The sequence below is a fragment of the Microtus ochrogaster genome, chromosome 2 (assembly GCF_000317375.1).
Source record: "Microtus ochrogaster isolate Prairie Vole_2 chromosome 2, MicOch1.0, whole genome shotgun sequence".
Classification (NCBI taxonomy): domain Eukaryota; kingdom Metazoa; phylum Chordata; class Mammalia; order Rodentia; family Cricetidae; genus Microtus; species Microtus ochrogaster.
Window position 1 is genome coordinate 23,206,384 of NC_022010.1, and position 15,134 is coordinate 23,221,517.

General features: G+C 50.7%; 1 protein-coding gene across 8 annotated transcripts in view; it reads left to right on the forward strand.

The window, feature by feature from the left end:
• Window positions 1-15,134, forward strand: part of Gtf2ird1 (GTF2I repeat domain containing 1) — a 91,496-nt gene that overhangs the window by 51,116 nt on the left and 25,246 nt on the right. For all 8 annotated transcript variants that reach the window (XM_026785134.1, XM_026785146.1, XM_026785123.1 and 5 more), the window contains exons 8-14: window positions 780-863; window positions 6,910-7,093; window positions 9,699-9,724; window positions 11,334-11,442; window positions 13,062-13,099; window positions 13,604-13,684; window positions 14,518-14,607. In XM_026785134.1, coding sequence (XP_026640935.1) covers window positions 780-863; window positions 6,910-7,093; window positions 9,699-9,724; window positions 11,334-11,442; window positions 13,062-13,099; window positions 13,604-13,684; window positions 14,518-14,607 — 612 coding nt within the window. The remainder of the gene's footprint in view (window positions 1-779; window positions 864-6,909; window positions 7,094-9,698; window positions 9,725-11,333; window positions 11,443-13,061; window positions 13,100-13,603; window positions 13,685-14,517; window positions 14,608-15,134) is intronic.

Consider the following 15,134-nt stretch of genomic DNA (forward strand, 5'->3'; position numbering starts at 1 on the left):
AATAAATAAATCTTAAAAAAAATGAAGGAAGGAAGGAAGGAAGGAAGGAAGGAAGGAAGGAAGGAAGGAAGGAACCCTTGTATGGGTAGCTATCAGCACTTGGGAACTGAGACAGGAAGCTCACCTTTGAGGCTAACCTGGGCTATGCAGTAAGGCTCTGTCTCTAAAGAACAGATGAAAGAAAGTAAAGAAAGATGTTGGGGGGACTGGAATGTGGTTGAACAGTCACGAATTGTTTATAGCCCCCCATTTCCCCATGGAGGGCAGGATGTGTGCCTCAGCACTAGACTGCCTCTTTAGAATTTCTCGGTGCGGGACTGGGAGCTTGGCTGAACCAAAGATCATTTCTCTAGCATGTATTAGGGTCCTAGGTCCCAGCACTAGCCCTGCCTGATTCCCTAGACTTTGTGACACATGTCTGCCATCCCAGCACTTGAGAGGCTGAGGCAGGAGGATTTCAAATCCAATCCAACCTGGTCTATACAGTAAGACCCTCCTTCCTCAAGAGATGTAGCTTTCCTAGGCTTTGCCTTCCTAAGGAAGGGTATTGTGGGGGGTCAGAAGATCTGTGCCTTCATGGCTCTTTGGGAGATGGAGAAGTGGACATAGAGCTGGCGAGAGAGCGGAGGGGTGACACTGTCCAAGCACCCTAAATTGCCCAGGGGCTGCGGTGACAATGGACGGGACAGCAGTGTTCTTCACAGTGGCACCCTAGGCTGGTGGGGGGAGAGTGGGGAGCAGGGGACCAGCCCCTCACTGGGCCTTCTGTGTTTTGATAGAGAAGTGGGACGCCTTCATCAAGGAGATGGAGGACATCAACACCCTGCGGGAGTGCGTGCAGATCCTGTTTAACAGCAGATACGGTGAGTGGGCGGCGCAGCCCACCGGGTGAGCATCTCATTATGTGTGGCAGTCGCTTGTGTTCCCCAACACAACAGCCTGAGCCATATGCTGGCGCCCGCGCAGCGTCAGTGCGGATGGCATCCGGCGTGGGCTCTCCCCTATCTGGGGAGAGGGTGGTTGTGTCAATATTTCCCTTGCAGATTCTTTGTGGGGGTGGGATGATGGCAGATCCCCAGACCTTCCGTCACCTATGGGAAGATGGGCAGGGGGACGTGTTGCTCTCTGTTGGCTGCTCCCATGGCCCCTTATTGTAGTCTACTATATTTGTTGTGTGTGCATGCATATGTGTGTGTAGTTGCACATATGGGTGTATGTGTGTGTTGAGGCCAGAGGACAACCTCAGGTATCATTTTTAGACATCATGCACCTTTGTTGCGTGCTGTTACTGAGACTGTCTCAGGTAGCCGGGGCTAGTGTTGAAATTGCTGTGAATGGAGAGTGACCTTGAACTTTTGATCCTCCTTCCTGTACTTCCCGAGTGCTGGGATTCTAGGTATGCACCACCATGTCCATGATGCTGGAGATGGAACCCAGGGTCCCATAAAAAGTTCTATCCCAGCTGGAAAGGTACACAGAGAGGCCCTGTCTTAGACTCCTATTGCTACAGTGAAACACCATGACCCCAGAACCAGCCTGGAAAAGAAAGGGTTTGTTTCGGGGTTCACACTCCATGGCGAAAGGACAGGGCAGGAGCTCGAGGCAGGCACCTGGAGGCAGGAACCGAAGCAGTGGCCACGGAGGAACGCTGCTTATTGGTTTGCTCTCGTGACTTGCCCAGCTTTCTTAGAGCATTCAGAAGCATCAACCCAGGTGTGATACTGCCCACAGCGAAGTGGGCTGGTCCTACATCAATCATCAGTCAAGAAGCTGCACCACAGTCTTGCCCATAGGCCAGTTAGTAGGGACATTTTCTCAACTGAGGTTCCCTCTTCCCAAATGACTCCAGCTTGTGTCGGGTAGACATAGAACTAGCCAACATAGCCAACTTACTGGCCATCCCCACTTCTGTGTCCTGATCTCTTTTTTGAAGACATCGTCTCTTACTGGCTTGGAACACACTAAGTAGGTTAGTGGGGCCGGCTAATGGACCTCAGGACCCATCTGTTTCTGTGTCTCCAATGTTGGAGTTTATAAGTGCAAGCTACCACTCCTGGCTATTTTGCATTAGTTCTGGCCATCAGAATTGGATCTGTATGTTTGTAAGACAGGCACTTTACCAACTGAGCTAAGACTTTTTAATTACGTGCAGCGGTGTGTCTGTCTGTCTGTCTGTCTGCTTCCATCACATGTGCGTGCCGGTCAGAGGACAGCTCTCAGGATGTGATTGTCCAGCCATCATTTAGGTACCATGGATTGAACTCGGGTTATCAGGCTTGGTGTTAAGTGCCTGTACTTGGTGAGCTGTCATCGCTAGCTTGTCTTTTGTGTGTGTGTTTTGTTGTTGCTTTGGGGTATGTGAGTGCCTCGTTTGTTTGTTTGTTTCGAGACAGGGTTTCTCTGTGTAGCCCTGGCTGTCCTCAAACTCAGAGATCCGCCTGCCTCTGCCTCCGCCTCCCGAGTGTGTGAGTGTTCTACATTTATTTTGTGTTTGTCTGTGTCTGCTGAACTGTGCCGTGACACACATATTTGTACTCAGAGGACAGACTTCAGCAGTTGATTCCCTCCTTCTGCTGTATGAGTTCCAGGGATTGAGTTCACATTTGGGCTTGGTTGTAATGCACCTTTACCCACCGAACCATACTCCTCCCCTCTTGGATTTTTTTGGAGGCTCTTATTTCATAGCCTACCCTAGGCTAAAATCACTACTTAGGCCAAGCTGCCTCAGCCCAGCAAATACTGTGATTGTACGCGTGACCAATTTACTTTCTTTCCTTTCCTCTTATTTCATTCTTTTGAGGGTGGGGGTGTTTCGAGACAGGGCTTCTATGTGTAGCCCTGGCTGTCCTGGAGCTCACTCCGTAGACCAGGCTGTCTTTAAACTCATAAAGATCCGCCCGCTTCTGCCTTGAAAGTGCTGGGATTAAAGGCATGGAGCACCACCATCACCCCGGGCCTTCTTTCTTATTTATGTGTTCATTTTGAGATGGGGTCTCATTTTACCTAGGCTGCCTTTGAACTCCAAGTAGCCCAGGATGACCTTGAACTTCTGATCCTCCTGTCTCTACTTCGTGAGTATTCCAGGATAGGAACACGCCACCCTGCCCAGTTTATTCAATGCTGGGGGTGGAATTCGGGGCTCCAAGTGTGCCGGGCAAACACTCCCAGCTGAGTCACATCCCAGCACTTTTATCTGGTTTTCTTAGACATAGTCCAGGCTGGCTTTGAACTCATAGCAATCCTCCTACCTCCATCTCTGCAAGGCTCAGATTCCCAGGTATGCACCACCTTCTGGCTTTCCTGCTTTATTTGCCTGCTTTATGTCCTCTGCTTAACAGGTCTTTTTTACTCTGGAGAGGTAAACTCCATAGGAGATGATCCAAAAGCTGAGTTTTATAAAATATTTAAGAACTTGTCCCCAGAACAGAGCACCTCACCATTAAAGCCTAAGACATAACGTGATAGGCATAAGGTCCTCTATCCTGGAGGATGACTTTCTGTCCAAGGACCACAGCAACCAATGCCTGAAGGGCACGTATATGCAGACGTGCAGCAGTGGGTGTTTACATGCAGACACGCAGCAGTGGTGCTTACGTGCAGACATGCAGCAGTGGTGCTTAAATGCAGACATGTAGCAGTGGTGCTTACATGCAGACATGCAGCAGTGGGTGTTTACACGCAGACACGCAACAGTGGGTGTTTACACGCAGACACGCAGCAGTGGGTGTTTACACACAGACACGCAGCAGTGGGTGTTTACATGCTGACATGCAGCAGTGGTGCTTACATGCAATCGTGCAGCAGTGATGCTTACATGCAGAGTACAGCAGTGGTGCTTACATGCAATCATGCAGCAGTGATGCAGACATGCAGACATGCAGCAGTGGTGCTTACATGCAGACGTACAGCAGTGGTGCTTACATGCAGACATGCAGCAGTGGTGCTTACATGCAGCAGTGGTGCTTACATGCAGACATACAGCAGTGTGTACTTACATGTAATCATGCATCAGTGGTGCTTACATGCAGAATGCAGCAGTGGTGCTTACATGCAGATACATGCAGCAGTGGATACTTAAATATGCAGATACATGCAGCAGTGAGTATTTACATGCAGACACAGCAGTGGTGCTTTCATGCAATCATGCAGCAGTGGTGCTTGCATGCAGATATATGAGGGGGTCCCTGCAGACATCAGACAGAGAAGCAAACCAAATGAAGAGACGAGAATGAAAACTCAGTGCAGACTGACTTCATCCAGCTGGATCAGACTTTGGGGGCTCTAATGCCAGGCAGTTCCTCGTCAGCAAATTTAAAACTCAGTACAATTGGGGGGAAATTTTCCAGGCAACAGTCAGTCCAGTTCCAGGTACACAATACATTTGAAGGTGTGACTACATGGAGATTCTTTTACAAAGTACACGTGACCGTGAGGGAGGGAGGATTCTGGGTCTCAAAGACCCAGAATCTAGTGCCCTCTCTGAATAGCATAGAAGTCAACAGGCCATAAAGTACATGGGACGTCTACCCCAAGGATGGGTAATGGTCTAGGGAGGAAAGAGTCTAGAATAATCTTTCTGAGGAATTTGGGTAAGGTCTGCCTCCACAGATAGCTAAAAAGTCACCAACTTATTAACAAAATCCACTCCCTGCCTTCTGGACAGGAAAACAGTTATTTTATCTCCTCCATTGAGAAGTGGGCTCTATGTGTTTAACATTCCTGGTTTCCCTAGTGATCTGTGGCACAAGGACTTTTGTGCCCCCAACAGATGCATACAGTAGTGTGCACTTGTGTGCACATGCATGTAGCTGTGGGCATTTGTGTGCAAGATCATGCGGTTGTGGACCCTCGTGTGCAAGCGCGCACAGCTGTGAGAACTTGAATGTGGTTGCATGCAGCGGTTGGTGTTAGTGTTCAGGTGTTCACAGTGCTTGGCGAGGAAACAAAGATGGCTTAGAGGAGGCTGAGTCCTCTGGCTAGAGAGTCAGGTGACTTCCTGAGATGATGCCCTTGCTGGGCGGTCTGGGACTGGTAGCCCAGGCCCCCTGTGTAGGGTGTGGGGTGGCGTGTGCACAGGAGTCTCCCGAAATCGGGTGAACCCCCTGGGCTGTAGGGAGTAGAAACTGGAGACACTTTGGCTATGTGCAAAAGAATGGGACCTGGTGCTGTCTTTCTGGCTATGATATATGCTTGTGATGTGGCGAGAGAGACAGAGAGAGAGAGAGAGAGAGAGACAGAGACAGAGAGACAGAGAGAGAGAGACAGAGACAGAGAGAGAGAGAGACAGAGAGAGAGAGAGGTGGTGGCAGCGTACACCTTTAATCCCAGCAGTCAGGAGTCAGAGGCTGAGAGATCTCTGTAAATTTGAGGCCAAACTGGTCTACAAAGAGAGTTCCAGGACAGCAAGGGCTGTTACGGAGAGAAACCCTGTCTTGGAAAAAAAATGCAGAGAGACTGGGCTTGGTGGTCTCTTACACTTGTAATTCCAGCATTTTGAGACTGAGACAAAGGGATTTAAGGGTTGCAGGCCTGCCTGGGGTGTAAAGAGAGACCCTGTCAAAAACTAAAGGAGTTGAGAATGTGGCTCTGTTGGTAGAGTGCTTGCCTAGCATGTGTGAAGGGGTTCCATCCCCAGCGACATATAAACCAGACATAGTGGTTTACGCCTATATCCCAGCACTTCGGAGATGAGGCAGGAGGATCGTGAATTCAAAGAGACCCCCCATCTCAGGGGGGAAAACGTCCAACATTGCATGGTCCTGAGCTCACATGAACTCCAAAAAGTGATTGCCCAGACACTGAAGGCAGGGAGGGGGCTCCCCAGACAGCAGGCGGGGGTGAGGAAGAAATGATTTGACAGCTGCCTAGATTTCAAGGGATTATTTAATATGACAACGAGCTAATTGTGACTTCACAGTGTAGAGCTGGCTGCCAACGCTGTCACCAGACACCGGGCCCGTCAACAAGAAAACAGTAAGCTGCTCTTGAAGTAGCCTGGACTATTCTGCCCTGCCCTGGCATGGCCAGTGAGTGCCTGGAGGGCAGCTCAGAGCTACAAGGACACCACCCTGAGCTGAACAGGGAAAGCCCAGAGCAAGGGCCAGCTTGGCCCAAGAAAATAAGCAATAGTTAGTGCTTGGCAGGCTAGTGCACCTGGCGCATAACCCAACACTTGCGAGGCTGAGGCAGGAAGATTGCTGTGTATTTGATGCCAATCTGGGGGCTGTAATAAGACCCTGTCTCAAGTAGATGCAGGGCAGCAGGAAGGTAAATGGTTCCGCTGGTAAAAAGGGGGGAAAAAGGCTCTTGCAGCCAAGCCTTATGCACTGAGTTTCATCCCTGGCACCCACCCGAAGGAAGGAGAGAACTGACTTCATCAAGTTGTCCTCTGACCTCCACACTCAGACACTTAGGCAATGTCTCCCAATAAATAATTAGTATGCTTTTTTTTTAATGTTAAAACAAAAAGGACCCTGGGTAGGGTGGTGGTGGTGCATTCTTTTAATCCCAGCACTCAGGAGGCAGAGGCAGGCGGATCTCTGTGAGTTCGAGACCAGCCTGGTCTACAGGAGCTAGTTCCAGGACTGGCTCCAAAGCCACAGAGAAACCCTGTCTCAAAAAACAAAACAAACAAACAAACAAAGACCCTGGTTAAGGCAGCCCTGCTCTTTAATGCCAGTATTTGGGAAGCAGAAGCAGGCAGGCCTTGGAATGTGAGGCCAGCCTGGTCTACATAGTGAGTTCTGAGTCAGCCAGGACTAAATAGTGAGAATCTGTCTGAAAGGGTTAGAGAGGGGGGGGGGGTGACACCATTGTTTCTGTTACAACACAGCGAAGGCAGCATTAGGTGGGAGGGAACGGGATCCTGTGACTTGTCTCTCATACTCATTCTTGTTCTTGTCCTTCTAGCGGAAGCCCTGGGCCTGGACCACATGGTCCCTGTCCCCTATAGGAAGATTGCCTGTGACCCCGAGGCTGTGGAAATTGTGGGCATCCCGGACAAGATCCCCTTCAAGCGGCCCTGTACTTACGGGGTGCCCAAGCTGAAGCGGATTCTGGAGGAGCGGCACAGCATTCACTTCATCATCAAGAGGTGTGCACTGGCTGGGTTCTGGGAAAGAAGGCCTGCCTAGAACTGCCCACTGAGGGGCTGGGGCATGGCTCAGTAGGAGAGCACCTGCCTAGAATCCCCCAGTGAGGGGCTAGGGTGGGGCGCAGTGGTAGAGCCCCTGCCTAATGTGTGAGACTCTGGATTTTTCTGCCCTCAGAGCCACACACAAAGACAAAAAGAAGAGCAGATGGTTCTAGAACTTAGAACTGTGCTTTGGGACCCTAGTCCATCAAGTGTGCCTACTAACCCAGACATGCTGTGAGGGCATCTGGCTTTTTTCCTCTGCCTCCCAAAAGTGAAGTGAAACCCCTTTAGCCTGGCCCTGCCTCCCCCAACTATGTATTTCATAAATAATGGTCCCCTTGTTAATTCTTCAGCTGCTGGGTCAGTGGGCAGGACTGAGAAGGGAAGCTGGGCCCCCAGACAGGAAGCCAGTTCCCTCTGGCCTTGGTCTCTGTGGTTGCTTCAGGCCTTGTGTTTTCCAGATGTGTGTGAGCTCTCTGAGCTCCACGAACAGCAGGGAAGCAAGCCCCAGTCTCTCAGAAGAACAGGAAGTCACGCTTAGACTTCATGCCCTGAGCCTTACTTAACCTAGACACCCAATTCAGTCTGCCCTTATTGGCTTTTTTGTTTTGTTTTGTTGAACTATTTTTTTTTTTCAGGCAAGGTCTCACTATGTGCCTTTGGCTGATCTGGAACTCACTCTGTAGACCAGGCTGGCCTCAAACTCACAGAGATCAGCCTGTCTCTGCCTTCTGAGTACTGGGATTAAAAGTGTGCGCCAGTATATCTGACTAGGTTTTTTGTTTGTTTGTTTCTTGTTTTTGTAAATTTTGCAAATTGGTGTTTTTAAAGACAGGGTCTCATGTACTGTGAGAACGTTAATTTAGACAGATTGTCCAAAATACTCAGTTTTGTGATAGTTCCCCGCAGACACTCTAACCATTGTCAGGCCCCGGTTACACGCCCAGCCTCCTGTCCTAGGCTCATTCTGGTGCTGTGATAACCATGTGACTGGCAGCAGTTCTGGGGAGAAAATGGGATTGATTTCCCATTCCAGGTCACAGTTCACCATTGAGGGAAGCCAGGGCAGGAACTTAGCAGAACCGCGGAGGGGAGGCAGCTCGTTGGCTCAGTCTCTGGCTTGCTAACCCTGCTCATGCTTCCTATTGGCTGAGTCCTCCTGTATCGATTTACACTATTCCTCAGAGACATGTCCACAGGCTGGTCTGATGCAGGCAGTGCCTCAGGTGACGCTAGTTTGTGTCACCTGGGCAGTTGAGACCTAACCAGCCCTGACCTCCTGAACACCTTTCCCTTTGGCAAATCTTTCCCTTTTCGGTCATTGTTGCTAGTCTTTTTGAGACAAGGTCATAATATATAATATATAGCCCATGGCCTTGACCTAAAGATCCTCCTGCCTCAGCCTCCCAAGTGTTGGGTTTACAGGCGAATGCCTCCATTTTTGGCCTCGGCTTCAATTACTTTATCTGCGTGTCTTTTCCTTGAACCATCCCTGGGCCCCAGCTTCTTCCCCTCTAATTGGTCCATCCGTGATCTGACCCTGCCACAAACACAAGCGTCCCATGAGTTGTGTATGAGCCCGTCAGTACAAGGACCTTGCTTTAGCCATCTACGTAACACCCTAGTTTCTGCCCTTGCTTGGGGCCCCTGCTTTCTGAGAACACCCCTGAGGGAGTCCTCAGGTCGCCTTCCATGGCTATGGTCTGTTGTTTGCTCCAAGTTGCTTTTTGCCGAGCCTGGCACTTTAGGAGACGCAGGTATAACAGGGGTGGTGATGTGATTTAGGGGGTCAAGTGCCTGCCCGGCATTCACGAAGCCCTGGCTTCCATACCAAGGGCTCCAAAAACCATGGTGTTGACAGGCCTGGAATTCTAACACAGTAATAGGCAAAAGGATCAGGAAGGAACTCAAGGTCATCCTCGGCTACACAGGGAGTTTGAAGTCAGCCTGGGCTACGGGAGAGCCTGTCTTCAAAGCAAAACAGAACAACAAAACCCATACAGTCTTTCGGGACAGAGGGACAGAGGGACAGGAGTCTGAGTTGTCCAGGTTCCCTCTGTTTTCGTTGCTTTTCCTTGTTGCTCTAACTAAACACCCAACAAAAGCAACTTAAGGGAGGAAAGCGGTGACTTGGGCTCACAGTGTGAGGGTGCACAGTCCATCCGGGTGGGAAGGTGGGCAGCAGAAGCATGAGATGGTTACAGTGCGTCCTTGGTCAGGAAGCAAAGAGATGAACACTGACTCCCCCCCCCCCCCAAGCTGTCTTTCTTTTGATTCACTACAGATCCCCAGCCTCTGGGATGGAGCCACCCATATTTGGAGCTTTAGGGCTTCTCTTCAATTAACCCAGTCTAAAAAATCCCTCACAGACATGCCCCGATATTTGTTTCTGTGGTGACTCTAAGTCTCATCAGGTTGGTGAGATTAACCATCACTCCTCAACGCTTGCCCACATGTGTGGCCAGCCCTATCTGTGGCTCTCAGAGCCACCCTGGCAAGATGGGTGGCCATCTCTGGAAGGGACCAGCCTGCGCCAATCTCATCCTCTCTTTTCTCTTTCCAGGATGTTTGATGAGCGCATTTTCACAGGTAAGCAAATGGGTACCGTTGGGTGGTCTGTTCTGGAGCTGCTGTCTCCTTGAATTGTCCCTGTCATTTTGAATCCTCTTCTGTATCTTGGGATTGTATGTGGTCTCTGGGCTCCCAGTGGCTGACAGACTGGAACCCTGTACGGTTTAGAGTCTCCTTGGAGGAAATAGTAATACCATTTGCTAAACATATAGCTAGGTTCCCTTCGGAATGACCTTGGTTTTTGTTTGGACTGGGGGTGTGTGTGTGTGTGTGTGTGTGTGTGTGTGTGTGTGTGTGTGTGTGTGTGTGCACGTGCGTGTGCATGTGTACATGTGTGTGTGTGCGTGTGCATGTGTGTGTGTCCGTGTGGAGACCAGAAGTCAGCTTGGTCCTTGAGCCATCCGCAGTCTTCCGTAGTCACTCTCTGGCTCACTCCTTTTGGAGACAGCTTGCTAACTGATGTCATCGCCTCCCTTATCTGGGTTGTGGGCACACGGCCCTGCGCCTGGCTTTTTCTATGGGTGTTGGGTCTTCAAGTTCAGGTTTTCGTGCCTGCATGGCAGTCACTTCACCTGTAGATCAGTCTTCCCAGCTACCGAGCTACCTTGTTTTATTCTTTTTATCTTCTTTTATTTAATTCCCCCCATTATTTAATCCTTTTTTTAGTGTCTCGCTACACAGCCCAGCCTGGCCTCAAATCCTCTGTAACCCAGGCTAGCCTTAAGGTCAGGATCTTTCTGCCTCTGTCTCTTGAGTCCTGAGATTGCAGGCATATGCTGCCATTCTGCAGACATGGTTATGATCCCACTCCCATATATTCACAGAGCAATTAAACACTAGAGAAGTGGGGCCGTGGCATTTCCCTTAGATGCTGTGACCCCCAAACCCCAGCCACCGAAAGCTACACAGATCCGCGGGGCATGATGGACCTGAGACCCATTAATAGCTTTGTAACCTTGAGCATTGTCTGTGGGCCTCAGTTTCCCCATCTGTGACATGGAGATGATAAGAAGAGTTAGCTGGCCAGGCGGTGTTAGCAAGGCCTTTAATCCTAGCACCTGAGGCAGAGGCAGATGGATCTCTGTGAGTTTAAGACCACCTGGTCTACATAGAGTTGCAGGACAGCCAGAGCCATACAGAGAAACCCTATCTCTGTATGAAAGAAAGGGGGGGAGGGGGGAAGAGGAGCTACCTGCCTTCTAATTTCTGGTTCTATTAAAGGAGAAAATGATCCCATAGGACAAATGGGTAGGAGTGGAGACTGTGGCCTTTCTCCTGAGGTACTTACATTATCATGTCCTATCGGAGTGTGGGGAGAACTTTCCAGAATGAAGGCAGGATGTAGACAGATGCCTTCCTGGCTGTTTCAGATACAGTCTCCAAAGAAGAGATCAGAGGCAGCCTGCCTCTTCCCAAGAGTGTCTCTCGGGATGTCCTATAGAAGCCACTGCCCGAGTGTCTCCCACCAGCAGGAAAGACCCTAACTTTGGGGGTTCTCAAGATAGGGCCGTAGTCCAAGCAGACTTCAAACTCACAGCAGTCCCCCAACTTCAGGCTTCTGAGTGTTGAGGTTGCAGGTGTACATCTGGCTGAGGAGCTGCCATCTTAAGCTCAACTCTTCCCGCAGGGAACAAGTTTACCAAAGACCCCGTGAAGCTGGAGCCAGCCAGCCCACCAGAAGACACTTCTACAGAGGTCTGTAGGGACACTATGCTGGACCTGGCTGGGACTGCTTGGTAAGGTCCCTCCTCTGCTCTGGATTAGGCCTGTGTTCTGCGCAGGATAGGAAGGGGTGAGGCCTGACTGGTTCCCATCCCCCAACTTGGACACATGGTTTCCACACCAGGGATTTTCTAGTCCCGTGAGAGGCAAAGTGGAACAAGAGAACAAGGAGGATTAGTTATTTCAGTTGTCAGTTATCTCAGGGACCTTCCTTGGTTACCCACTCTGTTTATCTGTATGTTAAGCAGACATACGAGTCACTGTCCCTCACTCCAAAATCAGGTTGTAGATCCGAGGGGAGCAAGAACTGGTCATTCGGGCTACAGGTGTCCTTCAGCAGTAGAGCGCTACCTAGGATTCCCCAGTGAGGGGCTGGGGTGTGGCTCAGTGGTAGAGCCCCTGCCTAGCATCCCCCAGTGAGGGGCTGGGGTGGGGCTCAGTGGTAGAGGCCCTGCCTAAAATCCCCCAGTGAGGGGGTGTAGACTTGGCTCTGTGACAGAGCACCCTCCTACTGTGCACAAAACCCTGGATTCAATCTCCATGCTTGCTTTTAAAAAGAAAAAGAGATGACATCAGTCATTTATTTTAGAATTCCCATGTTCCAGATCTTGCTCGCAGATATCCTACAGTCCCCAGTGCGTCCCCCGTCCCCCCGTCCCCCCGTTCCCAACACCATTCAGTTACTCTGCTGAACCTGGAGACTCCTAAACTGGCCAGCTCTGGCCATGAGCTGTGGAACACGTGCTGGCCAGAAAGATGGAGACGAGAGTGAGAACATGACCCTGGGAAGCTGGGACCTGATACTAACGTAGAGCAGTTAGCCCCATTCTGTGGGAGCATGGGGTCCAGGATGCGTGGTGTTTTTATTTTCTTGTTAATATTTTATTTTATTGAGACAAATCCTTACTGTGTGTATCTCTGGCCATCCTGGAAGTCACTGTATTACCAGGCTCTGGGTCATAAAGATACAGATTCCTCTGCCTCCCTGCGCTGGGACTAAAGGCATGCTCGATCACACCTGGTCTTGAGTTTATTTTTATTTTTGTGTGTGTGTGTGTGTTTTTTTTTTTTTTCGAGACTGAGTTTCTCTGTGTAGCCTTGGCTATCCTGGTACTCACTCTGTAGAACCAGGCTCCCTCAACCTCACAGAGATCCGCCTGCTTCTGCCTCCCAAGTGCTGGTGTTAAAAGGCGTGTGCCTGGTTTAAGATTATTTTTATTTTATGAGTATATATGTGTGCCTGAATGTATCTATATGCACCGTGTGTGTGCAGATGCCTATGGGTACCCAAAGAGGGCATTGGGTACACGAGAGCGAGAGTTATAGATGATTGTGAGCCCCCCATGTGGATACCGGGAACTGTACTTGGGTTCCTCTGCAAGAACAGCAAGCCATCTTAAGTACCGAGCCAGCTCTCCAGCCCCTTAGTTTGGTTTTCTCAAGCTTTATAATAGAGTCTTGAGCTCCCAACAATCCTGTGTGTTTCTCTCAAGTACTGAGGTCACAGATGAGCTCTGTAACACTCACGTTTGGGGGGTGGGGAGGGTATTTCTGAATGGTGGGCAGAGCCGCACTGGGCAGACGGCTCAGGACAAGGTCGCCACTGGGTCATTTCTCCATCTTTCTTTCTCAGGTCAGACAAGAGCAGTGTCTCTGAAGACTGTGGGCCAGGTGAGCAGCAGCGTCTCCCTTATGTATGATAGTTATGGCTGTAGAACTGGGAGGGTGGCTGCCAGGCTCCTGCTGACAGCCAGGAGGAGACCTGCCTGGGCTGTGAACCCACAGTACTTGGGATTGTCCTCTTCCCATGGCCATCCCCAAAGCCTCACAAGGCAAGCAGCAGAGCATGCTGGGAACTCTCTGGGGAGCGGAGGAGAGTAGAAGCTGACTCCTGGTATCATCACTGTCTCTTTGTACCTGTGGACAAGTAACTCCGTTTTCAACCCCATGGACCTGTAAGCTCTTTAAATTAGAGGTACCAGGTTTGACCTGAGTTTGTCCAAGGACCTGTCTGGTCCTTCCTGATCCGGGCAGGAAAGAGCTAAGGGTCCAAAATGACTTTCCCTATTTCACTGTCAATTCACAGCCATGGGAATGTTCTGGAGAGACTTGCCTTTGTATGGGCGTGCCCATGCCCCTGCCTGATGGGATCCCTCCTGTTCGTTCTCTTTGCAGGAACCTCAGGAGAGCTAGGAATTTTGAGGCCCATCAAAATTGAGCCTGAGGAGCTGGACATCATTCAGGTTACTGTTCCAGGTAAAAGACATACATCAAAGGACTGTCAGTGCTCCTGTTCCTGTGCGGACATGTTGGCAGAGGCTGTACCGCTCTGCTCTCAGGGCCTACTCCATTAGGACATTGCATCTGGGTTGATTCCCCCCCCTCCCCCAGTGTTTGAGATATAGCCTGGAGTCTTTCATGTGCTGAGCAAGTGCTCTACCACTGAGCACACCCCAGCCCCTCACTGGGGGATTCTAGGGTGCTCTACCACTGAGCACACCCCAGCCCCTCACTGGGGGATTCTAGGCAGGTGCTCTATCACTGAGCCACACCCCAGCCCCTCACTGGCTGGGGGATTCTAGGCAGGTGCTCTACCACTGAGCACACCCCAGCTCCTCACTGGGGGATTCTAGGCAGGTGCTCTACCACTGAGCCACACCCCAGCCCCTCACTGGGGGATTCTAGGGAGGAGCTCTACCACTGAGCCACACCCCAGCCCCTCACTGGGGGATTCTAGGCAGGAGCTCTACCACTGAGCCACACCCCAGCCCCTCACTGGGGGATTCTAGGCAGGGGCTCTACTACTGAGCCATGGCCCCTTTATTACTTTTTATTTTGAAACAAGATCTCACTGTGTTGTCTGGACCAGCCCTGAACCCACTCAGTAGCCCAGGGAGGCCTTAAGCTCTCAGTCCCGATGCTTCACCTTCCTGAGATCTGAAGTCATCAGGTCACAAGCTGTACCACATCAGGCTGCATGGGTTTCTTTAGCATCTTGCTCTGTAGACCTTGGGGCCTCCGAGGGACTGTGATGGGCAGGACAAGTAAAAGATGCTAAAGATGCTCTCACCATTTGCTATTTCCTTTAGACCCTTCACCAACTTCTGAGGAGATGGCCGACTCACTACCTGGGCATCTGCCCTCGGAGGATTCCGGTTATGGGATGGAAATACCGGCTGGTAAGAGGTGGGCTGGGGCTGGCCATGCTGGGGACTTACCACCCTGGGGGGCTACAGGAAGGGACGGGTGGATCGGGGAGCCCCTAAGTTTTTCTTAAAATCGGGTGCCTTTGGTAGAGAAGGCTCAGCACACCAGGAGTATGCTGTATGTGGGACCATCGTGTCTGCAACTTGGGGTGTGTTTTGAATTTTGAGATATTTGCACTTGAAAAGATGCTTTTAGGGGTGGGACCTCAGTCTGCGTGTCAGTTCATTTGTTGGGGTTGAAACCTAGAAGCAGAAGCTAGCTTAGCGCGTTCGAGGGCTTGGGTTCCATGCCTAGCCCTGCAGGGGTGAAAAATTGTAAAGATAAAAGTAATCCTCCCCAAAAAGCCAGATGTGGTGGGGTGTTAGCACTGGGGGGGAGTAGAGGCAGGAAGATCAGAAGTTCAAGGTCATCCTTGGCTGTATAGGAAGTTCTAGGCCGCCGCCCTAGGCTACATGAGACCAAAAATGGGGGCTAGGGACAGCTGGGCAGGTAAAGGCAC